A 14308-nucleotide genomic window follows, 5' to 3' on the forward strand; every position below is an offset into this window, starting at 1 on the left:
AGTTAAACATGGCCCTATTATCTTCATAATTAAACATGGCCCTATTATCTTCATAGTTAAACATGGCCCTATTGTCTTCATAGTTAAACATGGCCCTATTGTCTTCATAGTTAAACATGGCCCTATTATCTTCATAATTAAACATGGCCCTATTATCTTCATAGTTAAACATGGCCCTATTGTCTTCATAGTTAAACATGGCCCTATTGTCTTCATAGTTAAACATGGCCCTATTGTCTTCATAATTAAACATGGCCCTATTATCTTCATAGTTAAACATGGCCCTATTGTCTTCATAATTAAACATGGCCCTATTATCTTCATAGTTAAACATGACCCTATTGTCTTCATAGTTAAACATGGCCCTATTGTCTTCATAGTTAAACATCGCCCTATTGTCTTTATATTTAAACATGGCCCTATTGTCTTCATAGTTAAACATGACCCTATTATCTTCATAGTTAAACATGGCCCTATTGTCTTCATAGTTAAACATGGCCCTATTGTCTTCATAGTTAAACATGGCCCTATTATCTTCATAGTTAAACATGGCCCTATTGTCTTCATAGTCAAACATGACCCTATTGTCTTCATAGTTAAACATGGCCCTGTTGTCTTCATAGTTAAACATGGCCCTATTGTCTTCATAGTTAAACATGGCCCTGTTGTCTTCATAGTTAAACATGGCCCTATTATCTTCATAGTTAAACATGGCCCTATTGTCTTCATAGTTAAACATGGCCCTATTGTCTTCATAGTTAAACATGGCCCTATTATCTTCATAATTAAACATGGCCCTATTATCTTCATAGTTAAACATGGCCCTATTGTCTTCATAGTTAAACATGACCCTATTGTCTTCATAGTTAAACACGGCCCTGTTGTCTTCATAGTTAAACATGGCCATATTATCTTCATAGTTAAACATGGCCCTATTGTCTTCATAGTTAAACATGGCCCTATTGTCTTCATAGTTAAACATGGCCCTATTGTCTTCATAGTTAAACATGGCCCTATTGTCTTCATAGTTAAACATGGCCCTGTTGTCTTCATAGTTAAACATGGCCCTATTATCTTCATAGTTAAACATGGCCCTATTGTCTTCATAGTTAAACATGGCCCTATTATCTTCATAGTTAAACATGGCCCTATTGTCTTCATAGTTAAACATGGCCCTATTGTCTTCATAGTTAAACATGGCCCTGTTGTCTTCATAGTTAAACATGGCCCTATTATCTTCATAGTTAAACATGGCCCTATTGTCTTCATAGTTAAACATGGCCCTATTGTCTTCATAGTTAAACATGGCCCTATTATCTTCATAATTAAACATGGCCCTATTATCTTCATAGTTAAACATGGCCCTATTGTCTTCATAGTTAAACATGGCCCTATTATCTTCATAGTTAAACATGGCCCTATTGTCTTCATAATTAAACATGGCCCTATTATCTTCATAGTTAAACATGGCCCTATTGTCTTCATAATTAAACATGGCCCTATTATCTTCATAGTTAAACATGACCCTATTGTCTTCATAGTTAAACATGGCCCTATTGTCTTCATAGTTAAACATCGCCCTATTGTCTTTATATTTAAACATGGCCCTATTGTCTTCATAGTTAAACATGACCCTATTATCTTCATAGTTAAACATGGCCCTATTGTCTTCATAATTAAACATGGCCCTATTATCTTCATAGTTAAACATGGCCCTATTGTCTTCATAATTAAACATGGCCCTATTGTCTTCATAATTAAACATGGCCCTATTATCTTCATAGTTAAACATGGCCCTATTGTCTTCATAGTTAAACATGGCCCTATTGTCTTCATAGTTAAACATGGCCCTATTATCTTCATAGTTAAACATGGCCCTATTGTCTTCATAGTTAAACATGGCCCTATTATCTTCATAGTTAAACATGGCCCTATTGTCTTCATAGTTAAACATGGCCCTATTATCTTCATAGTTAAACATGGCCCTATTGTCTTCATAGTTAAACATGGCCCTATTGTCTTCATAGTTAAACATGGCCCTATTATCTTCATAATTAAACATGGCCCTGTTGTCTTCATAGTTAAACATGGCCCTATTGTCTTCATAGTTAAACATGGCCCTGTTGTCTTCATAGTTAAACATGGCCCTGTTGTCTTCATAGTTAAACATGGCCCTGTTGTCTTCATAATTAAACATGGCCCTGTTGTCTTCATAGTTAAACATGGCCCTGTTGTCTTCATAATTAAACATGGCCCTGTTGTCTTCATAGTTAAACATGGCCCTGTTGTCTTCATAATTAAATATGGCCCTATTATCTTCATAGTTAAACATGGCCCTATTGTCTTCATAGTTAAACATGGCCCTATTGTCTTCATAGTTAAACATGGCCCTATTGTCTTCATAATTAAATATGGCCCTGTTGTCTTCATAGTTAAACATGGCCCTATTGTCTTCATAGTTAAACATGGCCCTATATGTTTTGGGGACACTTCTGACTAGGACTTTACTTCACGATTTATATGGTGACTGTACCTGTGAAAATGGTGGTAAATATTCTTGATTAAATTAGTAATTTAAAAGTGGAATTCACATTCTTGGAAAATGAGTTTTGTCACAATCTGCTTGGATCTCTTTTATGGTTCACTACTTACTACACTGAGAGCATAAGTATGAGGATACATCAATGTCGGATTTAATAATTTTACATTTAAATATAAAAAAGTAATTTTCGTTTTTTATTTTTTACCTTAAAGTCCAGACCATCAGAACAGTTGAAAACAACACACTGCTTTGCCAGAGACTTTGCTAAGTCTTTTGTTGTTTCTGTTTTTCCAGTTCCTGCAGGGCCAGCTGGAGCACCACCCAAATCTAACTGAAGTGCACCCATCAAACAGAGGTAACAGCGATCCTGAAAACAAAAATGTATATAACATATTTGTTTTGAAAACTAAATCAAACTCTGCAAATTACATTGCAAACAGCAACATAATGACTTTTCAAAATGTAAATATGAGATTTCAAGAGTGTTGGTGAAAATTATAACATCATTATTGACTCAGAAAAAGTGATACATGCAGCAACATCTGGCATAAAAAAATAAACTGAAAATTGTCAAATTTAGCTGACTAATACATAAAAAAACACCTGGATAACACTGTAGTAAGCTAACTGTGGCAGAACACAAACACCTGGATACAGCAGTAGTTAGCTAACTGTGGCATAATAAACAGAATGCTGTAGTAACTGTAAATCACTATAATTTAGCAGGCAAACAAATCTTTTTTAATAAAATGTAAATTATCAAAAATTCTGTGATGATAATAAATGCATGAATGAAATGCTGGATGGACAATTATAAAAGATTGTAACTGGAGCTACATATTAAAAGCCACCATTTATAAGCTCTATTTTACAATTTAGGATATAATACCACTTGTAAGTCCCATGTTACACTCAGGATGTAATACCATTTGTAGTCCATGTTACACTCAGGATGTAATACCATTTGTAGTCCCATGTTACACTCAGGATGTAATACCATTTGTAGTCCATGTTACACTAAGGATGTAATACCATTTATAAGTCCCATGTTACATTAAGGATTTAATATTGTTTCATAAGCATCACATTACACTAAGTTATACCAAGGCTGTAATATCATTTGTAAGCTCCATGAAACACCAAGGATGTAATACCATTTGCAAGTCCCATGCTACACTAAGCATGCAATATCATTTGTAAGTCCCATGTGACAGTACAGATGTAATATGATTTGTAAGCATGTTACACCATTTGTAAATCCATGTAATATCATTTTTGTAAATCCCATGTTAAGTAAGTATGTAATATCATTTGTAAGTTCCATATTATGTAAGGATGTAATATCATTTGTAAGTCCTGTGTTACACCAAGGATGCAATATCATTTGTAAGTCCCATATTATGTAAGGATGTAATATCATTTGTAAGTCCTGTGTTACACTAAGGATGTAATATTATTTGTAAGTCCTATATTATGTAAGGATGTAATATCATTTGTAAGTCCTGTGTTACACTAAGGACATAACAGCAATGAGTGAACATGTGGGTGTTACTTTAAACAAATACTTTAAGAAATGTTTTATAACCTTTTGCTGGAACATCCTTTAATATAGGCAGCCATTCTTATTACAATGTGCACAATTTGAAAATCACATGCTGAAATAAAGTGACCTTATTTCATTTCATTTTTGTGTTTTACATAAAGCTAATTGCAAACACATATTGTTGTTATTTAGGTAATACATGTATATTACTGTCCATCATTTAAATATGCAAAAACTTTATATCGCCAATATCCTACATTGAAAAATTAGATACAATTTCATGAATAATATCTAAATTTAAAGATCATATACAATTTCAAGATGAAAACATATTTTGATTAACTGTATTTACATTATTTTTTAGATATTTCAATTATCAATAAATATATCAGCATCCAGTGGTGTCCAATTTTGAGATATGCCATATATCTATATATGTATCAGTATCAAGTGGTGTCAAATTATGAGTGGTGTCATCTATCAATAAATTTATCAGCATCCAATAGTGTCCAATTTTGAGATACGTCATGTATCAATAACTGTATCAGCATCCAATGCATGTTATGTCACACTATTTGATATGGTACACAGTACTGGTTTGAGTAGGCCTACACAACACAGTACCAGTGTTTATCTTGAAATGTCACACCACAACTAAACATTACATTGTTGCGATATTTTTGTGAAAAGAAGATAAATGGATGCAGAAATACACACATTTACTGGGATGTATATGTGACCAGATACTTGCAGTATTTGATTTGGAACATTAGACTGAGAAGAAGATGTAAGACATGTGTAAATATGCTGTGGTTGGATAAAGTTCAGTCAGTCTGGGAGACTGGTTTATGTGTACATTCTTCTGTGAGCAAGGGTGATTTTATTTACTCTTATTAGTTCACATTAAAACAACGCTTGTATATAGGGTGGATTTCATGCTACAAATATACCCCTCAACCCCACCCCCACACCCACTATCCACTGAGCAATATCAGTAGTGTGCCTTGTTCTTATCGTATTTGTCTTGTGGATTTTAGCCATTTTTCATGTTATGATATGTTATACATGACATAACAAACCCCTGTGGTGGTAAATTGGCCATATTGAAACATACAAGACCATTTTTCCCAATTCCCTTTTGCAAGCCAAATCAAAAAATGGCAATCAAAAATGTTTATCAAAAACTAAAAATTCCAGAAGGTGGAGTTAAAAACGTTTTCCCACAATCACAGCCAATCAGTGAAAAGAATGCTGCACAATAACTTCATGGTCTTATTTGGACCAATCAGGATCACATAAAGTGATATGTTAACATGTTATAATATCAAAAATATAAAACTGCACATACTACAGGAAAACTACACTGACTATGTGATAAATCTATATCTGTATCAACAGTGTCCAATTTTGAGATATGTCTTATATCAATAAATGTATCAGCATCCGATTTGGGCATGACCATAAATAACCCAAATTGTTCTTATAGTAAATAATGAACAAATGATTGATAATTGCTCCAATTACTAATATGTTATAAAATTTCCCTTGTCACCAAAGGCATCACACTAAAAACTAGTATTCTATCAACTGGCCCCCGTGGTACAAACATTTAAATTTACTTGATATTTTCATAAAAAATATTCTGAACAATCAGTATGCTACATCTGTCAATTTTAAGTAATATTTCCAAGTAATACTTGCAGCACAAAACTGTTGAGTAAAGTCGATGACACTGTGTCCAGGTGTCTCACCTGTCCGCAGTGCCAGTGTCTTGAGAGGACAAATGTCATACCTGTGTCTATGCTGTTGAGGCCAGGTGTCTCACCTGTGGCTATGCACCACCTGGTTGAGTCTGATTTGACAAAAAAAACTTGAACAAAACAGCTGAACAAAACTTGAACATAAGACTTTGACATTGTTGATGATACTGCCACTGAGGACATGTGATGCCTGTGACCCACCATGCAGGTAAGACTGGCATCTGTCAACTAATGCTTACTGTCAAAGGTGTGATGACAAGCCTGGGTGAGGCTCCGAGGTACTCATAGCCATAAATGTACATAGAGTTGGACATTCGGACAACACAGTTATCCAGGTCCTGGTCCCAGTAGTATCGCAGCTGCTTCTGCCATTCAAAACTAGACACATTATCCACCTGGAATGGAAACAGTTTTGAAAATGATATACATGTACACACTAACTTTACTGATACATACTGGTATTGACATGCAATACAACTGCTTTGCCATTCAAAACTAGACACATTATCCACCTGGAATGGAAACATCATTATACTTATGACAACATTTTTGGGGGATTTTAAGCCAAATTTTTCATGCTATACCTGAGGATTAAAAACCTTTCAGAAAATGCTTTATGTTTCTATGTCTAGATCCACACTGATGATGCACCATCTGCCCTATATATGTGTGATACAGTCTGCCCAAAGGCATGTAGTATATATCAATCTCACAGGAGAATATGATACAGTCTGCCCAAAGGCATTTGGTATATATATATATATATATATATCACAAGGGTATATGATATAGTCTGCCCAAAGGCATGTGATATATATCTATATATCTGTCTCACATGAGTATACTCACTGATGTGGTATATGATGCCATTTTGCATATGGAAGATTCACCTTCTTTCTAATTTTTGTCATGCAGTCTGCTTTGGCTTGTTTTGATGCCATTATATAGGCCATCATTACTTACATTGCACCATGTCACCTGCTATCTATGCCATCATTACATACATCGCACCATGTCACCTGCTATCTATGCCATCATTACATACATCTCATGTCACCTGCTATATATGCCATCATTACATACATCTCATCATGTCACCTGCTATCTATGCCATCATTACATACATCTCATCATGTCACCTGCTATCTATGCCATCATTACATACATCTCATGTCACCTGCTATATATGCCATCGTTACATACATCTCATCATGTCACCTGCTATCTATGCCATCATTACATACATCGCACCATGTCACCTGCTATATATGCCATCATTACATACATCTCATGTCACCTGCTATATATGCCATCATTACATACATCTCATCATGTCACCTGCTATCTATGCCATCATTACATTCATTGCACCATGTCACCTGCTATCTATGCCATCATTACATACATCGCACCATGTCACCTGCTATCTATGCCATCATTACATACATCGCACCATGTCACCTGCTATATATGCCATCATTACATACATCTCATCATGTCACCTATCTATGCCATCATTACATACATCTCATGTCACCTGCTATATATGCCATCATTACATACATCTCATCATGTCACCTGCTATCTATGCCATCATTACATTCATTGCACCATGTCACCTGCTATCTATGCCATCATTACATACATCACACCATGTCACCTGCTATGTCATCATTACATACATCTCATGTCACCTGCTATATATGCCATCATTACATACATCTCATGTCACCTGCTATCTATGCCATCATTACATACATCTTATCATGTCACCTGCTATCTATGCCATCATTACCTACATCTCATGTCACCCGCTATATATGCCATCATTACATACATCTCATGTCACCTGCTATCTATGCCATCATTACATACATCTCATGTCACCTGCTATCTATGCCATCATTACATACGTCTCATCATGTCACCTGCTATCTATGCCATCATTACATTCATTGCACCATGTCACCTGCTATATATGCCATCATTACATACATCTCATGTCACCTGCTATCTGTGCCATCAGTAAAATCTCATGATGTCATCTGATATCTGTGTCATCAGTATAATCTCAGGATTTCATCTGGCCATCAGTATAATCTCAGGATTTCATCTGCTACTTGGGCCATCAGTATAATCTCAGGATTTCATCTGCTATTTGGGCCATCAGTATAATCTCATGATTTCATCTGCTATTTGGGCCATCAGTATAATCTCAGGATTTCATCTGCTATTTGGGCCATCAGTATAATCTCAGGATTTCATCTGCTATTTGGGCCATCAGTATAATCTCAGGATTTCATCTGCTATTTGGGCCATCAGTATAATCTCATGATTTCAACTGCTATTTGGGCCATCACTGTGTGCACTTCATCATATTATCTGCTATTTCAGGCCATCATTATAAAAATCAGATGACATCTGCTTTCTATGCCATCATTAAATACATCTCACCATGTCATCTCCAATTTAGGCCATTATTACATACATCTCATCACATCTGATATTTTTAAAATGGCTTAATTTCAGAACTAAAGTAACCTATCTTTATTTTAACAATATTTACACTAATATATATGCTCTTTCTGAAGATAAAATAACTTTCAATGGACACATTGTCATAATAATGCTTTAACAGTATATACAATGGATATCATGTATTTTAATTGCCTTAACAGTATACTCAATGGATACCTTATCTTTTAGTTGCCTTAGCAGTATACTCAATGTATACCCTGTAGCTTTAACCATATACTCAATGGATACCTTGTCCTTTAATTGCTTTAACCATATACTCAATGGATACCTTGTCTTTTAATTGCTTTAACAGTATACTCAATGGATACCTTGTCTTTTAATTGCTTTAACAGTATACTGAATGGATACCTTGTCTTTTAATTGCTTTAACCATATACTCAATGGATACCTTGTCTTTTAATTGCTTTAACAGTATACTCAATGGATACCACATCCTTTAATTGGTTTAAAAGTATACTCAATCAATACCATTACCTTTAATGGATGGTCCTTTAATGACTTTAACAATATACTCAATGGATACCTTGTTCTTTTAATGTTTTAACCATATAGTGCCATTTTGTTTGAAAGCCATATTTCTTTTAATCAGGAGTGTGAGAAAAATATAATAAATCATGTATGTTGAATTACATTAGGAAAATTCCAGCCTCTGACTTGTAATTCATGGGCAGGAACTCAATAAAGACTTGTTACTTCCGATGAACAATTACCCGTCAGGTTGCATTTCCCAATAAAATACCAATACATCTGATAGCTTAAAGCAATTCCAACCAAAGCTAAGTATGGAATTTTCCTGCTCTACATATCTCTTCTCTCATTTTTGCAACAAATTAATTAGTTTTCATTACAATGATGGACAAACTGCAATACAGAATGACTGTGCATCTGTAAAGGGCAACTGTTGAGACCTATCCAAGAAATCCATTTTGTATCCTAATGTACACTTGTGTACAACAGGTACTTTCCACTTCTCACACATGTAACAGATGTCACAAATGTATACAAAAGAGAAATGAAATGTCACTTCAATTTTATTAGCTCAGCTTTCTGATTACAAATTGATGAAAATCCTCAAAGACCATATGATTTTGCCTGTCATGAAGTATCTTGAAATTTTTTATCCAGACCTACCTTTACTTCAAAGAGAAGGAATTTTCTTTAAAAAGCTGACCCAATTTTTTTTAACATCATTATATGCTATTTGATGCACATAACACTGAAAATGTGAGCCATGGTGTGCAAACTAATATCAAATAAAATATTGACTGAAGATAGTACAAATGATCCTTACACATCATATTTACCAGCACAAATACAATTTAACTGATATCATGTCATATATTTCTTCCAGTGAGTGCCATATGTCAGTGGGTTGCACACTACATAATTTAACTCCTTTCATAAATTTCATGACATTTATGATTCAAAGAAGTCTTACATTCCTTGATGTCATCACTGTTTCATTCCGCTGTGCCACAGTATCAAATTATAATTTGTATAACATGAAATTATGATACAAACAAATGTAATGCTATTTGTTAATTGACAGATTATGGGTCTCCAACCTTCGACTCCACCATCCCTGTGATCATATCTCTGCCGTGTACATCAATTGTGATCAGGGCACAAAGGATAGCTCGGGATAGCTTTGGCAGTTCTCCTCTTACAATGGCTGCCAACTCATTAAGGTCCTGAAGTAAAAGAAATTCTAATTAAGTTAATATCAATGTCCTCATGAGATAAAAATGGTAACATTTCCACATCTTCTGATAATGCTAGGGAACATAACAGTGTTCCTGACACTGGTACTGTGTGTTTGAACTAATTATAAACAGTGTTCCTGACACTGGTACTGTGTGTTTAACTAATTATAAACAGTGTTCCTGAAACTGGTACTGTGTGTTTGAACTAATTATAAACAGTGCTCCTGAAACTGGTACTGTGTGTTTGAAATAATTATAAACAGTGTTCCTGAAATTGGCACTGTGTGTTTGAACTAATTATAAACAGTGTTCCTGAAATTGGCACTGTGTGTTTGAACTAATTATAAACAGTGTTCCAGACACTGGTACTGTGTGTTTGAACTAATTATAAAAAGTGTTCCTGACACTGGTACTATGTGTTTGAACTAATAATGAACAGTGTTCCTGAAATTGGTACTGTGTGTTTGAACTAATTATAAACAGTGTTCCTGATACTGGTACTGTGTGTTTGAACTAATTATAAACAGTGTTCCTGACACTGGTATTGTGTGTTTGAACTAATAATGAACAGTGTTCCTGACACTGGTACTGTGTGTTTGAACTAATCATAAACAGTGCTCCTGAAATTGGTACTGTGTGTTTGAACTAATTATAAACAGTGTTCCTGAAAGTGGTACTGTGTGTTTAAACTAATTATGAACAGCGTTCCTGAAACTGGTACTGTGTGTTTGAACGAATTATAAACAGTGCTCCTGAAATTGGTACTGTGTGTTTAAACTAATTATGAACAGTGTTCCTGAAACTGGTACTGTGTGTTTGAACTAATTATGAACAGTGTTCCTGACACTGGTACTGTGTGTTTGAACTAATTATAAACAGTGTTTCTGACACTGGTACTGTGTGTTTAAACTAATTATCAACAGTGTTCCTGACACTGGTATTGTGTGTTTGAACTTATTATATAAAGTGTTCCTGACACTGGTACTGTGTGTTTGAACTAATTATCAACAGTGTTCCTGACACTAGTACTGTGTGTTTGAACTTATTATATAAAGTGTTCCTGACACTGGTACTGTGTGTTTGAACTAATAATGAACAGTGTTCCTGAAACTGGTATTGTGAGTTTGAACTAATAATGAAAAGTGTTCCTGAAATTGGTACTGTGTGTTTGAACTAATTATTAAGTGTTCCGGACACTGGTACTGTGTGTTTGAACATATTATAAACAGTGTTCCTGAAACTGGTAATGTGTGTTGAACTAATAATGAACAGTGTTCCTGAAACTGGTACTGTGTGTTTGAACTAATAATGAACAATGTTCCTGACACTGGTACTGTGTGTTTGAAATAATTATAAACAGTTTTCCTGACACTGGTACTGTGTGTTTGAACTAATTATAAACAGTGTTCCTGACACTGGTACTGTCTGTCTGAACTAATTGTGAACAGTGTTCCTGAAACGTACTCTGTGTTTGAACTAATAATGAACAGTGTTCCTGACACTGGTACTGAGTGTTTGAAATAATTATAAACAGTTTTCCTGACACTGGTACTGTGTGTTTGAACTAATTATAAACAGTGTTCCTGAAACTGGTACTGTGTGTTGAACTAATTATGAACAGTGTTCCTGACACTAGTACTGTGTGTTTGAGCTAATTATAAACAGTGTTCCTGACACTGGTACTGTGTGTTTGAACTAATTATAAACAGTGTTCCTGACATTGGTAATGGTTGTTTGAACTAATTATAAACAGTGTTCCTGAAACGGATACTGTTTGTTTGAGCTAATTATGAACAGTGTTCCTGAAACTGATACTGTTTGTTTGCACTATTTATAAACAGTGTTCCTGACACTGGTTCAGTGTGTTTGCACTATTTAAAAATAATATTCCTTACCCTGGTACTGTTTGTTTGCACTATTAAAAAACAATATTCCTTACACTGGTACTGTGTGTTTGCCCTATTTATAAACAATATTCCTTACCCTGGTTCTGTGTGTTTACGCTATTTAAAAAAATTATTCCTTACACTAGTATTGTATGTTTGCACTATTTATAAACAGTTTTCCGTCCTTTGGTATGATGTGTTTGCACTATTTATCAACAGTGCTCCTTACACTGTTAATATGCATGTGTTTCCAATATTTATACATGCTGTTCCTTACACTGATATGGTGTGTTTCCACTATTTATAAATGCTGTTCCTTACACTGATTGATATGGTGTTTCCACTATATGTACATGCTGTTCCTTACATTGATTGATATGGTGTGTTTCCACTATTTATAAATAATGTTCTTACACTGATTGAAATGGTGTGTTTCCACTATATGTACATGCTGTTCCTTACACTGATTGATATGGTGTTTCCACTATTTATACATGCTGTTCCTTACACTGATTGATATGGTGTGTTTCCATTATTTATACATGCTGTTCCTTACACTGATTGATATGGTGTGTTTCCACTATATATACATGCTGTTCCTTACACTGATTGATATGGTGTTTCCAATATATATACATGCTGTTCCTTACACTGATTGATATGGTGTGTTTGCACTATATATACATGCTGTTCCTTACACTGATTGATATGGTGTTTCCAATATATATACATGCTGTTCCTTACACTGATTGATATGGTGTGTTTCCACTATATATACATGCTGTTCCTTACACTGATTGATATGGTGTGTTTGCACTATATATACATGCTGTTCCTTACACTGATTGATATGGTGTGTTTCCATTATTTATACATGCTGTTCCTTACACTGATTGATATGGTGTGTTTCCACTATATATACATGCTGTTCCTTACATTGATATGGTGTGTTTCCACTATTTATAAATGCTGTTCCTTACACTGATTGATATGGTGTTTCCACTATATGTACATGCTGTTCCTTACACTGATTGATATGGTGTGTTTCCACTATTTATAAATAATGTTCCTTACACTGATTGATATGGTGTGTTTCCACTATATATACATGCTGTTCCTTACACTGATTGATATGGTGTGTTTCCATTATTTATACATGCTGTTCCTTACACTGATTGATATGGTGTGTTTCCACTATATATACATGCTGTTCCTTACACTGATTGATATGGTGTGTTTGCACTATATATACATGCTGTTCCTTACACTGATTGATATGGTGTTTCCACTATATATACATGCTGTTCCTTACACTGATTGATATGGTGTGTTTGCACTATATATACATGCTGTTCCTTACACTGATTGATATGGTGTGTTTCCACTATATATACATGCTGTTCCTTACACTGATTGATATGGTGTTTCCACTATATATACATGCTGTTCCTTACACTGATTGATATGGTGTGTTTCCACTATTTATACATGCTGTTCCTTACATTGATTGATATGGTGTGTTTCCACTATTTATACATACTGTTCCTTACACTGTATGTATGTATGTATGTATGTATGTAGCTATGTATGCATGTACATATGTATGTATGTATGTATGCATGTATAGAGTTTAACAGCACATCAGCACAATGCTCGCTATAAATTGCCAATTACAAATTTAAATTCTAACAAATGTTAGGATAAAAAAATTGCCAAAATAATTTAGAAAAATAAAGATAAACATAAAGTCTTAATTAAAAAAGGTAGCAATGTTAAGGTTCTTAAAACTATGTACAATAACATAAAGGTAAAAAACATAAAACCCTCAAAATACTGAGTCAAAAACCTTTAAAATATTGAGTCAAAAACCTTTAAAATACTGAGTCAAAATTTGTATGTATACAAAAAGTTTAATGGCATGACAGAAAAATAATGCCTATATTGTACTGATTAAAAATTAAATTCTCTAATTGAAAAGAACAAAATGGCAAAATAACTTAAGAACAATAAACCCTTTCAAATAATGTAAACATTTAGCCAGTTATAGGAACCACTTAATCTATTAGTTTGAACCCAATTTGTTTTTTTGTTTTTTTTAAATTAATCTGAAGCAATCCTTTGAACTTACATCAGTGACATTAGAATAATAATTTCAAACAAATGAATGCTGGCAAACAGCTTGGGAATAAACAACATCAAGACAATGTAATAGGATATCATGTTTACGTTGACTAAAAATTAAAACAAAATACTTCCAATAAAAACAAATTTATGTAAATTTGCTATATACTGTATAGAAAATATTGAGTAATAATTAAAATCTGCTTCAAGTGATC

The 14308-nt window shown here is 34.1% G+C and overlaps 1 protein-coding gene across 3 annotated transcripts in view; it reads right to left on the reverse strand.

Annotated features, from left to right (window-relative positions):
- Positions 1–14308, reverse strand: part of LOC149792967 (dynein axonemal heavy chain 6-like) — a 246874-nt gene that overhangs the window by 136015 nt on the left and 96551 nt on the right. For all 3 annotated transcript variants that reach the window (XM_089966835.1, XM_089966833.1, XM_089966834.1), the window contains 3 exons: positions 9949–10074; positions 6085–6240; positions 2748–2909 (listed from right to left, as the gene is read on the reverse strand). In XM_089966835.1, coding sequence (XP_089822961.1) covers positions 2748–2909; positions 6085–6240; positions 9949–10074 — 444 coding nt within the window. The remainder of the gene's footprint in view (positions 1–2747; positions 2910–6084; positions 6241–9948; positions 10075–14308) is intronic.

The sequence above is a fragment of the Sinohyriopsis cumingii genome, chromosome 8 (genome assembly GCF_028554795.1).
Source record: "Sinohyriopsis cumingii isolate HCF-2022 chromosome 8, ASM2855479v2, whole genome shotgun sequence".
NCBI classification, from domain to species: Eukaryota; Metazoa; Mollusca; class Bivalvia; order Unionida; family Unionidae; genus Sinohyriopsis; species Sinohyriopsis cumingii.